At 45.8% G+C, this 13,911-nt stretch overlaps 1 protein-coding gene across 1 annotated transcript; it reads left to right on the top strand.

Moving 5' to 3' along the window:
- The first annotated feature begins 344 nt into the window (after positions 1-344).
- Positions 345-4,780, top strand: LOC104876408 (chymotrypsinogen B). Its single transcript, XM_010644391.2, has 7 exons — positions 345-396; positions 2,610-2,713; positions 2,791-2,870; positions 2,983-3,061; positions 3,152-3,332; positions 3,846-3,979; positions 4,370-4,780. The coding sequence occupies exons 1-7, from the start codon at positions 345-347 to the stop codon at positions 4,529-4,531; spliced, it is 792 nt and encodes a 263-aa protein (XP_010642693.1). The 3' UTR covers positions 4,532-4,780.
- Positions 4,781-13,911: the final 9,131 nt, after the last annotated feature.

The following is a 13,911-nucleotide window of genomic DNA, read 5'->3' as shown; positions in this document are numbered from 1 at the left end:
ACTAGGGACAGCAGGGTCTCTTGCTTAGCCTGCCGGCAAAAGCTGCATGAGCCGGATTCCTCAGGGCCCAGTTTCCTGCCCTGGCACTGGCCTTGGCCATGGTATTGCCCAGGCTGCAGATGGAGTGGGTACAGGGCAGCTGTCCCTTTCCCAAGAGCGGGGAATTTCCAGGCTTTGAACCAGCCTGGCTGAGAGAGGAAATTGGCCCCCACTTATCGCCCAAAGACCTTGGATAAGTGGGGGTGGCCCTCAGGCCTCCCTGGCTGGGCATGGTTTAGGGGACACTAGGAGACATAAAAGGGGCCCCAAAACAGGGAGACACCACTTTCCCTGACAGCAGCACCATGGTCTCCCTTTGGCTTCTGTCCTGCTTTGCCCTCCTAGGGGCCGCCCATGGTGAGTGTGGGGAGCCGGGGCCCCCAGGCCTGGAGAATGTGGGGAGGGGAGGGGGCCTTAAACCTTCATGACCCCCACAGCCGGGTCCCACCAGATGAACCTGGGGCTCTGTCCCCAACCGGAGGTGAGCCCCTTGGCTTCACCCAGGCTGAGGGACCTGAGGCTGCAGGGAGGAGAAGGTCCTTCAGGGGCTCTCAGATTCCTCGCTCCCTGCAAAAGGAGTGGAAGAGATGCACTGGCCCAGCCGTGGTTGGTGGCTCCAGAAGCACCGGTGGGCAGGGTAGGAGGTAACCACAGCCCTCACCAGGCTTCCAGGCAGGGTTTTATTTACTGTGCTGGGCTTGCACTGAGCTTTTTGTTTATTAAATTAAGAAAGGCCAGGGTTGTGGCATGCACATGTAATCCCAGCACTTTGAGAGGCTGAGGCAGGAGAATTATAAATTAGAGTCCAGCCTGGGCAATTTAGTGCCTTAGCAAAACCCTGTCTTCTCAAAACATTTTAAATGAAGGACTGAGAATATAGCTCAGTCCAAAGGCCCAGAGTTGAATCGCTAGCATCACAAACACACAAAGAAATTTTAAAATACAGAAAATTAGGTGACACCCATGTATATGCAGTCAAGATTTAACAGATCTTACCTTTTTGCAGATTTGCTCCAGATATTTTTTTGTTCTTTTGGGTTTTATTTTTTGAGACAGGATCTCACTATGTTGCCTACTCTATCTAGAACGTCTGAGCTCAAGTGATCCTCCTGCCTCATCTCCCTAGTAAGCATGAACTGTAGGTATAGCACTGTGCCTGGCTTAGATGTTTCCTTCTTCTTTTTTTTAAGGCTTTAAATTGTTAAATTTTATATACAAAAAATTAGCGTAGTCTTTTCCACTGAGTGGATGCCCTGGGTAATTCATCTGAGGAAGATCACTTAGTCCGACTTGATGGAGCCAATATTCTTTGATTTCTGATGGAAACACTGGTAGCACGTTGGTGACCCATGTTGCTTCCAGAGGTCCAAAAAGACAAAAGGAGACATTTATTTTTAAAACTTAAAGTGATTTAGCTAAAGCTTTCCTTTGCTCTCTCTTTCTTCCTGTTCTGAGCTCTGCCATCATTTTACACTGGCTCATAAAAATGTACTACATACACACAAACACATCCATAAACAAACATTTTTATAATTTCTCTAAGTAGCATTTTACTCTGCCTCAGTTTTACAATGTGCTTTTTTCTACTCATAATGCTTGGATTTATCCGCATAGCCATGTAGATCCAATTCTTGGAATCAAATGTACTCTCTGCTATTTCAATACCTAATTATTCTCTCCATTTTTGCTATTATAAAAATAGATTATTGTGGCTTTCACATTTGGCAGCACCAGTCTTCACTGAAGGCCTCGTTGTGTCCTCGCTCCTGTGGGCAGGCGAGGACTCCAGAGGTGGCCGGGGCTACATGTTCTGGGGTAAAGGCCAAGTGTGAACTGGTACAGGGTTGGGAACCTGCTGTACTCAGGGTCCGCCCAGCACACCTGTTTTCTCCTAGTTCATTCAACTCCTCCTCGATGTGGCCTTTTATGGTCTGGAATCAAAGTCTTGTTTCATTAAATAATTGAGAAACCAAACCTTTACCAGATCAACAGTTAGTTAAATGGTGAGGTGCTGTAGAGGTGGCGAATCCCGCCTGGGTACTGTGGCGTGAACCGGTGCCCTCTCACCCTCCATCGGCCTAGCGTCTGGGCTCTGGAGGCCCCAGGACGTGGTCACAGCTGTGAGTTCCACCCGCCGCTCCCGCCTGCCTGACAGATGCGCGGTGACCTCTGCGGTCAGCGTTGTTCTGCTCCCTCTGAGCAGCTGAGAACACTGTGGAGCCCCTGGTCCCAGGCCACACGGCCGGGAGGGGACCTAGAGGCCAAGCCCATGCAGTCTGATATCAGGCCCAGCTGTCTTCTCCTGTGGCAGACAGGCCCGGGTGGGGACAGCCGAGTCCCTCTGCACCTGTGCAAGACGACTGGGGTCAGCAAGCTGCAGGATGCAGTCTCCAGCATAGAGGTTGGAAGAAGTCAGGAGGACTTTTCAGAGAAAGGCAGCTGTGGAATGGGGATCCTGATCTGGGCTGGGTGCCCTATGGTAGAAACCAGTAGCTCTGGAACACTGGTGGGTCAGGCCCAGATTGGCTCCAGGACACATACATTCCTCACCCACTCCTACCTCCAACCAGGCTGTGGAGTCCCTACCATCGAACCAGTGCTGAGTGGCCTGGCCAGGATCGTCAACGGCGAGGATGCTATCCCTGGCTCCTGGCCCTGGCAGGTGTCCCTCCAGGTGAGCTGGGAATCCTGGCTCTCCAGGTTGGGGTGCTGCCCAGGCAGTAGCTGTGACCCTCCCTCCTTCCTCTCTAGGACAAAACCGGCTTCCACTTCTGCGGGGGCTCCCTCATCAGCCCAGACTGGGTGGTCACCGCTGCCCACTGCGGGGTCTCGTGAGTAGGCAGCCCAGGCTCTGCACCCAGCTCCAGGGTATGGGAGGGTAGTAGGTGTGGGGGGGCAGAGCCCATCCTGTTCTTGACCCCTCCCTCCCGTGTCCATGCTTAGAACGTCTGATGTGGTGGTGGCTGGGGAGTATGACCAAGGCTCTGATAAGGAGGACGTGCAGGTCTTGAAGATTGCAAAGGTACCAGGACAGAAGACAGCAGTTTGTCCTCCTGGGAGATGTGGCCCAGCTGCTCCAGGTTCTCACTGAAGTTGTGGCTGTCGCCCTCAGGTTTTCAAGAACCCCAAGTTCAGCATGCTCACTGTGCGCAATGACGTCACCCTGCTGAAGCTGTCCAAACCCGCTCAGTTCTCTAAGACTGTGTCCGCCGTGTGCCTTCCCAGTGCCAGTGATAACTTCTCTGATGGGACCCTGTGTGTCACCACCGGCTGGGGCAAGACCAAGTACAATGGTGAGTGCGATGCAGCTTTCCACAGCAGGAGCTCTCCCTAGCCAGCAGGAATCCCCCACATGGGATCCAAATGATTTTAAAATTAAAAATGTATAAAACACCTGCATGTGGCAGCACATTCTGTAATCCCAGCACTTGAGAAGCCAAGACAGGAGAATTGTTGCAAGTTCAAGGCCAGCCTAGGGAACACAGTGAGTTCAAGGCCAGCCTGAACTGCATGGCAAGACCTTCTCTCAAAAATATATAAAATATATAATTAGTATATGCCAATTAAGACAAGGATAAGTTAAAAATCTACCACATACAAATAAACTGAGGTCTAATAGAAGTATACTTGACAGGAAGCTCCTGAAGAGAGCGGTAGACAGGAGCAAGGGCCCCGCAGCAACCTGCCCATGCCCTCCGGCAGAGCCTTCAGCAGAGCTATCTCTTCAGGCTTGGGGGTTGGACTTGGGGTACAGATGAGGGTGGGCTGGGAGGGGGGCCGTGATTCCATCTCCACTTTCACTGTAGCCAACAAGACCCCTGACAAGCTGCAGCAGGCAGTCTTGCCCTTGGTGTCCACTGCTGACTGTAAGAAGTACTGGGGTACCAAGATTACGGACGTGATGATCTGTGCCGGAGCCAGCGGCGTCTCCTCCTGCATGGTACGGTCCACGCGAACTAGGAGGGACATGGCAACCCCGCACAAAGGCCTGGGCTCCCCCACCCTCCCTACTTAGAAGGCTCCACTGGTGCTAGCAAGCGTCCCAAGGCAGCCCCCCGAAAACTGTGCTCTGCTGCCCGTGGGGCTCAGTTCTCACCCGGCCCCGGGAGCACAGGTGCCAGTGCATGGGAAGCAATGGTCAGGCTTAGAGGAAGCCACCAGCACAGGGTCCTCAGGAGTAGGCACCAGCGCTGGACTGCATGGCACCCAGACGGAAGTAGCTTGGGCAGAGCCCCTGTGCCCACGCTTGTCACCCCTACACCCCCTCCCTGCCCCTGCTGGCCCAGGCTCCCCTTTCAGGCTTGCAGTCAGGTCCTCTCCCTCCCTGCAGGGTGACTCTGGGGGCCCCCTGGTGTGCCAGAAGGATGGAGCCTGGAACTTGGTAGGCATCGTGTCCTGGGGCAGTAACACCTGCAGCACCTCTACTCCTGCTGTGTACGCTCGTGTCACTGCGCTCCTGCCCTGGGTTCAGGAGATCCTGGCAGCAAACTGAGCATATTTCCTTGCCCTTCTCCACGGATCCCCAGTAAAGCGCTCTGTTCAGAAACACCGACTGCATGTGTCTCACTGTGTGACCCCTGGGGACGTGGGACTGCACTGTCCACATCAGCCACCAAGCGTGGCATCGGGTCCCTCACCGGGCTGCAGCTCTCCTCTCAGACGGCCGAGGTCCTTCTGTGTCCCCCACACAGAGTCCACACCGCCTGCCGGAGCGGCCGCACCCCCAGAGCTCTCTGGAGGCCGAGGCCCTGCCCGGCTCTGTAGTCCGTAGCCCTGAAGGGTCAGCGGTACCGGGCTCACAGCAGCTTCCGCTCAAGGCTTCCGCCTCCTCCGCAGGCTCCAGGTCCCTCTCCTGCCTTCAGCCTCCCCGCAGCCAGAGCCCTGGAATGGCCTTCAGCTTCCATCCTGTCCGCCTCGGCCCCAGCCCTGCTCCCCCTGCACACAGACTCAGGTGCCAGCCCGGCCACTTTCCGTCAGCTCCAGTGTCCCCGCAGCTCCCTACCCTCCTTGTCCTCGGTGTTTTCTGCGATGCAGGAGTTGGCTCTAGAGGCCTGAGCACCCTCAGGTCCGTCCCTGGCCAGGCGTGGGTGGAGCTGGCTGTCTCCTGGGGCAGGGGCAGGACTGGCTGTCTCTGTGCTGAGGTCAGCTGGACTCGGTGCTCACCTGCTCAGAGCCTGCACCCATCATTCCACTGGGGGACTGCAAATGGAAGCATCTCAATTCTACCAGTTCTTTATTACCTAGGGTATTCCATAGAATTGCTTCCCCTGCTTTATCATTTAAATGCCCAAGAACAGTGACAGTGAAACTTTTAGAGCTTCAGTAACGCAAACTGCTAAGGCACATGCCATAGCTTCGCCACCACTGCTATAGAACATGCTTTTTTTTTGTACCGGGAATCGAACTCAGGACCTTGCATTTTCAAGGCAGGAGGCAGAACCACTGAGTCAAATCCCTGGCCCTAGAATATGCAATTTTAAAGCATTTGTCTTCCTTATCCAATATTTAAGATAACAATTTTGTTCCCTTTCATCCTTCCGTAGTGGGCCAGTTAGTTTTTTTGTTGTTGCTGTTTGGTTTTATGTTTTAGATCATTTCGATCTTGTGGATTTAGACATACTTCAGGATTTTGATCCATTGTATTATTACCCTTACTGAAGCTCACATGTTCCTCTGCTTTGCAGCGGGAGCTTCTCCAGTGAACGCTCATGAGGTGCCAGTGTGGCCCGCATAGTCCTTCATCTCTTTCCCCCTCTTCATGAAACCAGCCCCGAGCTTCCATCTGAGGTCACGTCTGGATCTCTGCCTTCTCTTGTTCCTATAGTATGATGAAGAATTTGTTGGAGAAAATTCTCCCATTTTTGGGGTTGCCTAAAATATTGCTCATATATATTTTTTTGTGGTTCTGGGCTTCCCAAATGTTAGGCAAGCACTCTCCAGTAAGCCCACCACCAGCCCATTTTAAAATTTTTTATTCTGAGACCATCTTCCTTAACTGCCCAGGGTGGCCTCAAACTTTTGGTTTTCCAAGTAGCTGGGATTACAGGAAGGTGTTTTCTCACCTGGCTATCTTCATTTCGATTTTCAAAAAATCAACTATAACTTGGTAGGGCATTTGTACTATACATGTATATATGTACGTGTATGCTCATTGCCTTCAGAGTTTCCTTGAGAGGTCAGTGTTCAGAATTTCTGTTGCTTTTTTAAAATTTATTTATTTATTTATTTATTTATTTATTTATTTATTTATTTATTACTGGGGGGTACTGGGGATTGAACGTGGGTCCTTGCGCTTGCGAGGCAGGCTCCAGAACCGCTAAGCTAAATCCCTGGCCCTTTTGTTGCTTTTTAAAGTTTTTCTTTGGGTGCTTTTAATTCTGTTATCTTTGGGTTTTAGCAGGTATAGTGTGATATTTGATTTCTTTTCCTCTTATCCTACCCAGAATTCTTGGAGATTGTTGAAACTGTAGATCAAAAACGGTATTTTGTTGTTGTTATTTTTATTTATTTAGCTCAATGGCACTGTGCCTGCCTCAAAAGCACAAGGTCCTTTCAATCCCTGGATCAAAATAAAAATAAAAATAGTATAAAAATGTTAAAAGTATGGTCTCAAGATGCATCCATTTACCTAAAAATGTCTCGTTTATCCTTCTTTGTGGCAGAATAGTACTCTATTGTATATAATCCATCTTAGTTCTTATGTTTTGGAGATTATTTTCTTTTAGGGCTTGAAACGCTTCCCTCCAAACTCTTCTTGACTTAAGGATTTTTGCTGAGAAATCTGCTGTGATTCTGATGGGTTTTCCTTTATAGGTGATTTGTTTCTTTTCTTGAACAGCTTTTAATACTTTTTTTTTTCTTGGTACTGGGGATTGAACTCAGGTCCTTGCACTTGCAAGGCAGGTGGCAGAGCCACTGAGCTAAATCCCCAGCCTTAATATTCTATTCTTGTGTTGAATTTCTGCAATCTTGACTATTATTTGCCTTGGTGTAGCTTTTCTGATCATGGCTAATTGAAGTTCTATATACCTCACTTGTCAAATTCTTTTTCCGTGTTTGGGATGTTTTCTTCTATTACTTCTGTCGACAGGCTTTTTAATGTCCTTTCTGCTTTCTCCTGATTTTTCATTGATTCTGATTAATCTCATGTTATTTTTCTTTGTGTCATCTAGCAGGTGTTGGATTGACTTTTCATGGTCCCATGACATTTTCAAAAAATCTTTCATTTGGTGATTGCTAATCATAAACCTGTTTTCTAGATCTGATAGTCTCCACATTATGCTGTGTAGAATTTCCATAGAATTTTTAATCTCCTGGATATTCTGTTCAAATCTGTTTTATGGAATCTTTCCTGTGTTGGGCATACATAATTTCCATCACTTTCCTAAGTTCCTCTTTTTTCTGTATCTACTTTAGATTCGTTAATGATGTCCTTCATTATGGTCATCATCTCTTTAGTAAACTGTGTAATTATTTTGGGGAGGGTCTACAGCCTCATTCATCTGCTTTGGTACTTCTGCTGCTACGATTTCAGAAAGACCACCTGGGTGGCTTTTTATTTCTTTCACTTCAACGACCCCTGAATTTGCCTTGGGTGAGATAGGGGCCTGGGGTTGCATCTTGCTTCCATGTTTTCACATTTTTTATTTTTTTAAAAAATGTTTTCTCTATTGATGTTTGTAAATTACTTATGTTAGGTAGCTTTTTTACTAGTACTGAAATTTATTTAGGAAATGACTACTTTTCAGAGACGTCTTCTATGTGAAGCTGGATTTTGGCTTGTGAGTCTGTCCCAAGATCCTGGCTCTTCAAGTTGTTAGGGATTGAAGTTTGGTGTCTGTTTGGCCTAGCACTCAGTTCTCTGGTACTGGACTATGTATTGTTTATGACCCCAAGACAATCTCAGCATTGGCTTACAAGGAACAACAACCTATGTCACCTTGGCTAAAGTAATATGACCAGTAATAACAATAGCATCAAGCACAAACTAGAAAATTACCAGCTGTAATAAATATTAATTTGCCACTCAACTATGGGTATAAGCTTTTATAGTTATATAACAAAAGCTAAAACAAATCAGAAAATTATACACAGTCAAAATCCACTTATTAAAGCGAGTTTGCCCTCAGGGGAGAGAATTCAAAGTAGATAGAGAGGGGCCAGGGATTTGGCTCCGTGGTTCTGCCACCTGCTTTGCAAGCACAAGAGCCCAAGTTTGATCCCCGGCACCAAAAAACAAAAGTGGATAAGAGAAAAATAGACAAATAGAAGAGAAAGAAATTAGAGGCAAGGCTGAAGTGCAAAGAGATTACTCAAGCTTCAGGAAATTGGTGAAGACAGGAGAGAAAGAGGGTAAAGAAAAAACAAGAACAAAGCAAAACAAGACAAAACTGAAAACAATGTTCACACTCACAGAAAAATAAAAATATAATCAAGAAACAGAAAAAAAGCAGAAAAATTTATCTGTGACTTCAAGCCTATGGTGTCTATAGTTCTATGGTAACGTCCAAGTCAGAGATCTGTGTTGAGTAACCCCAGTAATTCTGCAGTAGGATTAGGGAGCGGTGCTGGATAATCCCGGTGAACATGAAGTAAGGTCGGGGCAAGGCACCCACTCTGGCCCTCTCAGCTCCACAGAAGTTCAGGCTGATCCTGGTCTCCAGCTGTGGGGCTGGGGCTTGAGTCCTCAGCCAGCAACATTCTGGTCATCTCTTGCCACTGCCCACAGCTCCCCAACCCTGGACACCCCCTGCGGTAATAACCACCCACCTAGCCACCACAAGACCCCAATACTGGGAGCCCTGAGATGAAGCCAACCCATGGCCACTCCCCGAATATTCACCCAGCCAGGCACTCTCCAGGGAACATGCCTGTTGCCTGGACCAGAGTCACTCGCCAGCCACTGAAAAGTGCGTCGCCCACCACTTTGCTCTACTGGTTTGTTTCTCCCGGGAGGCCTGCAGGCTCACCAGCCCTCCCTGTGCCTCTGTAGATTCCATACTCCTCTCTCGCGCTGAGAGCTGGGAGTGCATGTGTGTGTGGAGGGTCGTGCAGTTCCCATCTTTCTGCGCTAAGGCCTGCCCTCCTCACTTTCTCCGCTGGCTCCAATCTTTCCTTCAGATCCTTTCAGGGTCCCAGGGATCCACCTCCCTCTCTTCCCCAAATCGCTGTCTTCCAGCTCCAAACCTCAGAGAAAATGACTTGTTCCTGCTCTCCACTCTGCCATCTTCCCAGAAGTTGGAAATGGTTTTCTTTTAAGGACTGAAGTGCTTTCACTCCAAGCTCCCTTAGCCATTAAGGTTGTATTGAAGCCTGCTGTAATGTAAAGGGTTTACCTTTATAAATGATTCATTTTTTTCCTCTCTAACACCTTTTAAGATTTGTTGGACTTCTGGGATTTTGACCATGATGTGCAGGGGAAAGGTTAGGCTTTCAGTAGATTCGTATCAATTAGATTTACCTATGCCTGCTATATACCACATAATGGATTGCTGGGTTTAGATTTATAAATAAAGGCATAGAGCAATGTGGACACGTTAAAATATGTAAGCATTTCACTTACGAAAACTCCATGGAACCATGTATAGCGGAACGCACTTGTCCCAACAATTTAGAAAACTGAGGCAGGAGGGTTCCTTAAGCCTGGGAGGTTGCAGCCAGCCTTAGGTGACACAACCAAACCAAATCTCTTGAGGAGGGAGAAGGAGGAAGATGGAAGAGAGGGAGAGCACACTATGGAAATAGAAAGAACATGTCCAAAATTAAACTACCATTAAACTAAAGACAGGTCAGAAAAGCAAGTGCAGTGGGCATGTACTGGGCAGCCAGACAGAAAGAGGCCCAAACATGGAAAAATTCCTACTAGCAGGGTTTTGTTGTACAAATCTCATTGCATCTTTTGGCCTGCTGCTTCCTCAGTAAAATAAAATCTCCTGCCTCCAAGGCTTGTATGAGGATGAAATATAGTCAAATCCTGAGAAGCTGGGCATGGCAGCACACGCCTATAATCTCAGCACCTGGGAGGCTGAGACAGGAGGATCGCTGTGAGTTCGAGGCCAGCCTGGGCTACACAGTGAGTTCCAGGTCAGTCTGAACTACATAGTGAGACCCTGTCTCAGTAAAATAAAATCTCCTGCCTCCAAGGCTTGTATGAGGATGAAATATAGTCAAATCCTGAGAAGCTGGGCATGGCAGCACACGCCTATAATCTCAGCACCTGGGAGGCTGAGACAGGAGGATCGCTGTGAGTTCGAGGCCAGCCTGGGCTACACAGTGAGTTCCAGGTCAGTCTGAACTACATAGTGAGACCCTGTCTCAAAAAACAAACAAACAAAAACACAAACAAACAAAAAACAGTGCCAGGGATTTAGCTCGGTGGTTCCAGCGCCTACCTTGTAAGCACAAGGACCCAAGTTCAATCCCCGGTACCAAAACAAAAAACAATAACAAACAAACAAACAAAAAGTCACTCGGCAGTAATTAAGAGAGCCAGCCTTACCACACCCTATGTTAGCTAATGTTATTTACTGTATTGGTATCCATTTTAATGGATTTATAGTGTTAAGGGTAATCAGTGCTAGTTTAGGAACTCAGAATGTAATACTGTTTCAGCTCAAGAGAATGCATCCCAGGAGGGGATTTTAAAATACAGATTTCCCTTGTAATGCAAGAGAAACAATGAAGATTGAAAGCACAAGGCATTCTGCATGGCACACTTTTCCTTCAGTATTTTAAAGTCTATCTAGAAATGACATCGTGGTAACATACAAATGTGCATATGTAGTATATCTGGTATTTTAAAACTGGGCCAACATAGTACATTATTTTGTACTCATTTTATCTTCTCAACAGTGGAAAATACTTTAAAATGCAGAAGTTACCATTATACCACAGCTATTTAAAAGTCTATCAGATTAGAAAAAAAGTTCTCATCAAATCCGTAATTGGAGTTACGGCTTTCTCTGGATCCCTCCTGGCTTTTGTCTAACTTTATTAACATACATTTATGTGTATAAACATATTTCTACTTCTATAAAATGAAATATCTACTGCTGTGAAACACTTGTATTTTCAATATTTTGAGCCTACAGAAAAGTGGAATATAAGTGGAGTATGATGAAAACTCATAAAATCTTCACCTACATTTGCCAACGGTTACTATTATATGTTGTCACCCCATCCAAAATCACCGTAACACATTTTTTGATAACTTGCTTTATCTAAACTTGATCATAAACATTTTTCCAGGTGAATGCTAGTTTGGGGCCTTCACTCTGCAGAGGACTGTGGTACCTTCCAAAAGCGATGAACTATGTGCTATTCCAAAGATCCTCAACAGGTCACTTGGCGAGAATGAAGAGGGACCTCAAGTGCTCTAAGTAAAACCATCTTCCCAGGCATCCACACTTCTGCTTGCAGGAGTGGAGAGGAGGTGCTAGGATTCAGAGGGTTCCTGGCAAGACCCCGACCTCCCCCTCCTCCCCTCTTTTTCTGCCCAACTTGAAACTGTCAGGTCTGATCTCATTAACACTTTCATCCTCGTTTATTCAATCACAAGAGGCCCAGGACCTCTGGGTCATCCAAGTGACCTCCTCATGAACTTTCTCTGCTTAACACATCCCCTTTATATCCACCTCACTTCTTCCTCCTTCCGGAACCTTTCTCAGTGGAGCCTGGAACTCATTGTCATTTATCAGAATTCTGTGTCCTTGGTAAGCACTGCTGTGGATTCTTACTCGAATGGGAACCTGGATCCTACCTGAAGCCTACGTCACAGAGAAGCCGCGGTGTATGGCTGCTTTCTCTCCTACGTGACCCTGGTACCTGGGCCGGGTGTGGGGACGTCCTCCTCACGGCTTCCACCCCGTCCATCCTCTCTAAACCTTTAGCGCGGACACCCAAGTCACCGTGCTCTACCACCACCTCTCCTTAATGGATCATCCTCTGACCCTGGGTCAGGATCCCTTGAAGATTTTTAGTCTTACGGTCAACTCCACCACTTAAATGTTTGGAAATTTTAATATCTGTGTAATGATTCTTTTGTTTTTGTTTTTTGTTTTTTAAATTCATTTTACTCCTACATGTTTGCAATATATAATTTTTTTTGTTTTTGGTACCAGGGATCGAACCCGGGCCCTTGTGCTTGAGAGGCAGCAGGCAGAACCACTGAGCTAAATCCCCGGCCCTGCAATATATAATGTTTACAGTCCTTGTGGGGAGCTGGTACATGTACACAGCACATCTTGATTTCTTTATCTCCTCCCCCATCTCTTGATCCTTTCCTATTTGAGAAAGACCTCTCTACTTCATATTATCTTTTATTTTGCTCTTTATTTATATTTTAGGTTTCTCATATAAAAGATTCCAAGATCTAAGGTCATGTGTTTGACTTATTTCACCTAATATTATGGTCTCAAGGTACATCCATTTTCCTAAAAAAGACTCGTTTACCTTTCTTTATGGCATTCCATTGTGTGTAAATACCACATTCATCTGTTGGTGGACATATAGGCTGCTTCCATGGTTTGGCTATTATAAATTGTGCTGCTATAAACATGGGTAGGTATGTCTCACTGTAATATAGTATCTTTAACTTTTGGGAATGTACTTAGAAGGGAAATACCTAGGTCAAATAGAATTTACAGTTTTAGTTTTTTGAGGAACCTCCATACTGATTTCCATGGTGGTTGTACTAGTTTACATTCCCACCAATAATGCAGAAGAGTTTCTTTTTCCCTGAAGCCTCAATAGCATATGTTATTATTCGATTTCTTGTTGGTAGCTATTTTTTCTGGGTTAGGATGAAATCTCAGTGTTTTAATTTGTATTTCTCTAATGGCCCATGAAGTTGAATATTGCTTCATCTATTTATTGGCCATTTGTAATTCTGTGAAGTATCTATTCATTTCTGTTGCCAATTTTTTGATTGGTTATTTTATTTTGGGGGAAGTCTAATTTTTTTTAGTTCTTTATATATACTCTAGATAGTAGTCCTCTGAGGAATAGCTAGCAGTAATTTTTCCCATTCTGTAGTTGTCTTTTCACTCTCTGTTGCTTGTTTATGTTGCTGTGCAGAGCTTTTTAATTTGATATGATCCCATTTGCTGATTCTTGGTACTATTTCCTGTGCAACTGGGGTCCTGCTCAGAAAGTCCTTGCCTATGCCTATCATTTGAAGTTTTACCTACTTTATCTTCCAGCAGGTTAAGTGATTGTTTTAACATTTAGTTTTCTGATTCATTTTTACTTTAGCGTAGTACAGGTGAGAGATGTGGATCTAGATTCATCTTCTATATATGGATAATCAGTTTCCCCAGCACCATTTATTTAAGAGGCTACCTTTCCTCTAATGTATGTTTTTGGACCCTTTGTCAAAGATCAAGAATTTGGATGTGCTTAAGGTTCTTTCTGCAACTTCTGTTCCCTTGGTTCTCATGTTTGTATTGTGCCAGTACCATGCTGTGTGTAACACTGTAGCTTTGTAATATAACTTCAAGCCCAGGATTGTGATGCCTCCCTCTTTGCTCTTGTTGGCCAGGGATCCTCTGCGATTTGAGTTTTTTCTGGTTCCATATAAGTTTTAGGATTCTTTTCTATGGTTCTGTGAAGAATGTTGTTGGTATTTGATTGCAATTGTGTTAAATCTGTATATCAATTTTGGAAGTATGGCCATTAGACAATATTAGTTCTGCCTATCCAGGAACAGGGAATATCTTTCCATTTTCTAATGTCTTCTTCAATTTCCTTTTTCAGAGTACTGTAATTTTCATTGTAGAGGTGTTTCACTTCTTTAAATTAATTGCTAAGTATATAATTGTCCTTGGTGCTATTGTGAATGGCATTATTTTCCTAATTTCTTTCTGAGTTCATTAT

This window comes from Fukomys damarensis, unplaced genomic scaffold, assembly GCF_012274545.1.
Source record: "Fukomys damarensis isolate Sample0158 unplaced genomic scaffold, DMR_v1.0_HiC HiC_scaffold_32, whole genome shotgun sequence".
NCBI classification, from domain to species: domain Eukaryota; kingdom Metazoa; phylum Chordata; class Mammalia; order Rodentia; family Bathyergidae; genus Fukomys; species Fukomys damarensis.
The sequence above is the reverse complement of the archived record's forward strand: the minus strand, read 5'-3'. Positions and strand labels throughout refer to the sequence as shown.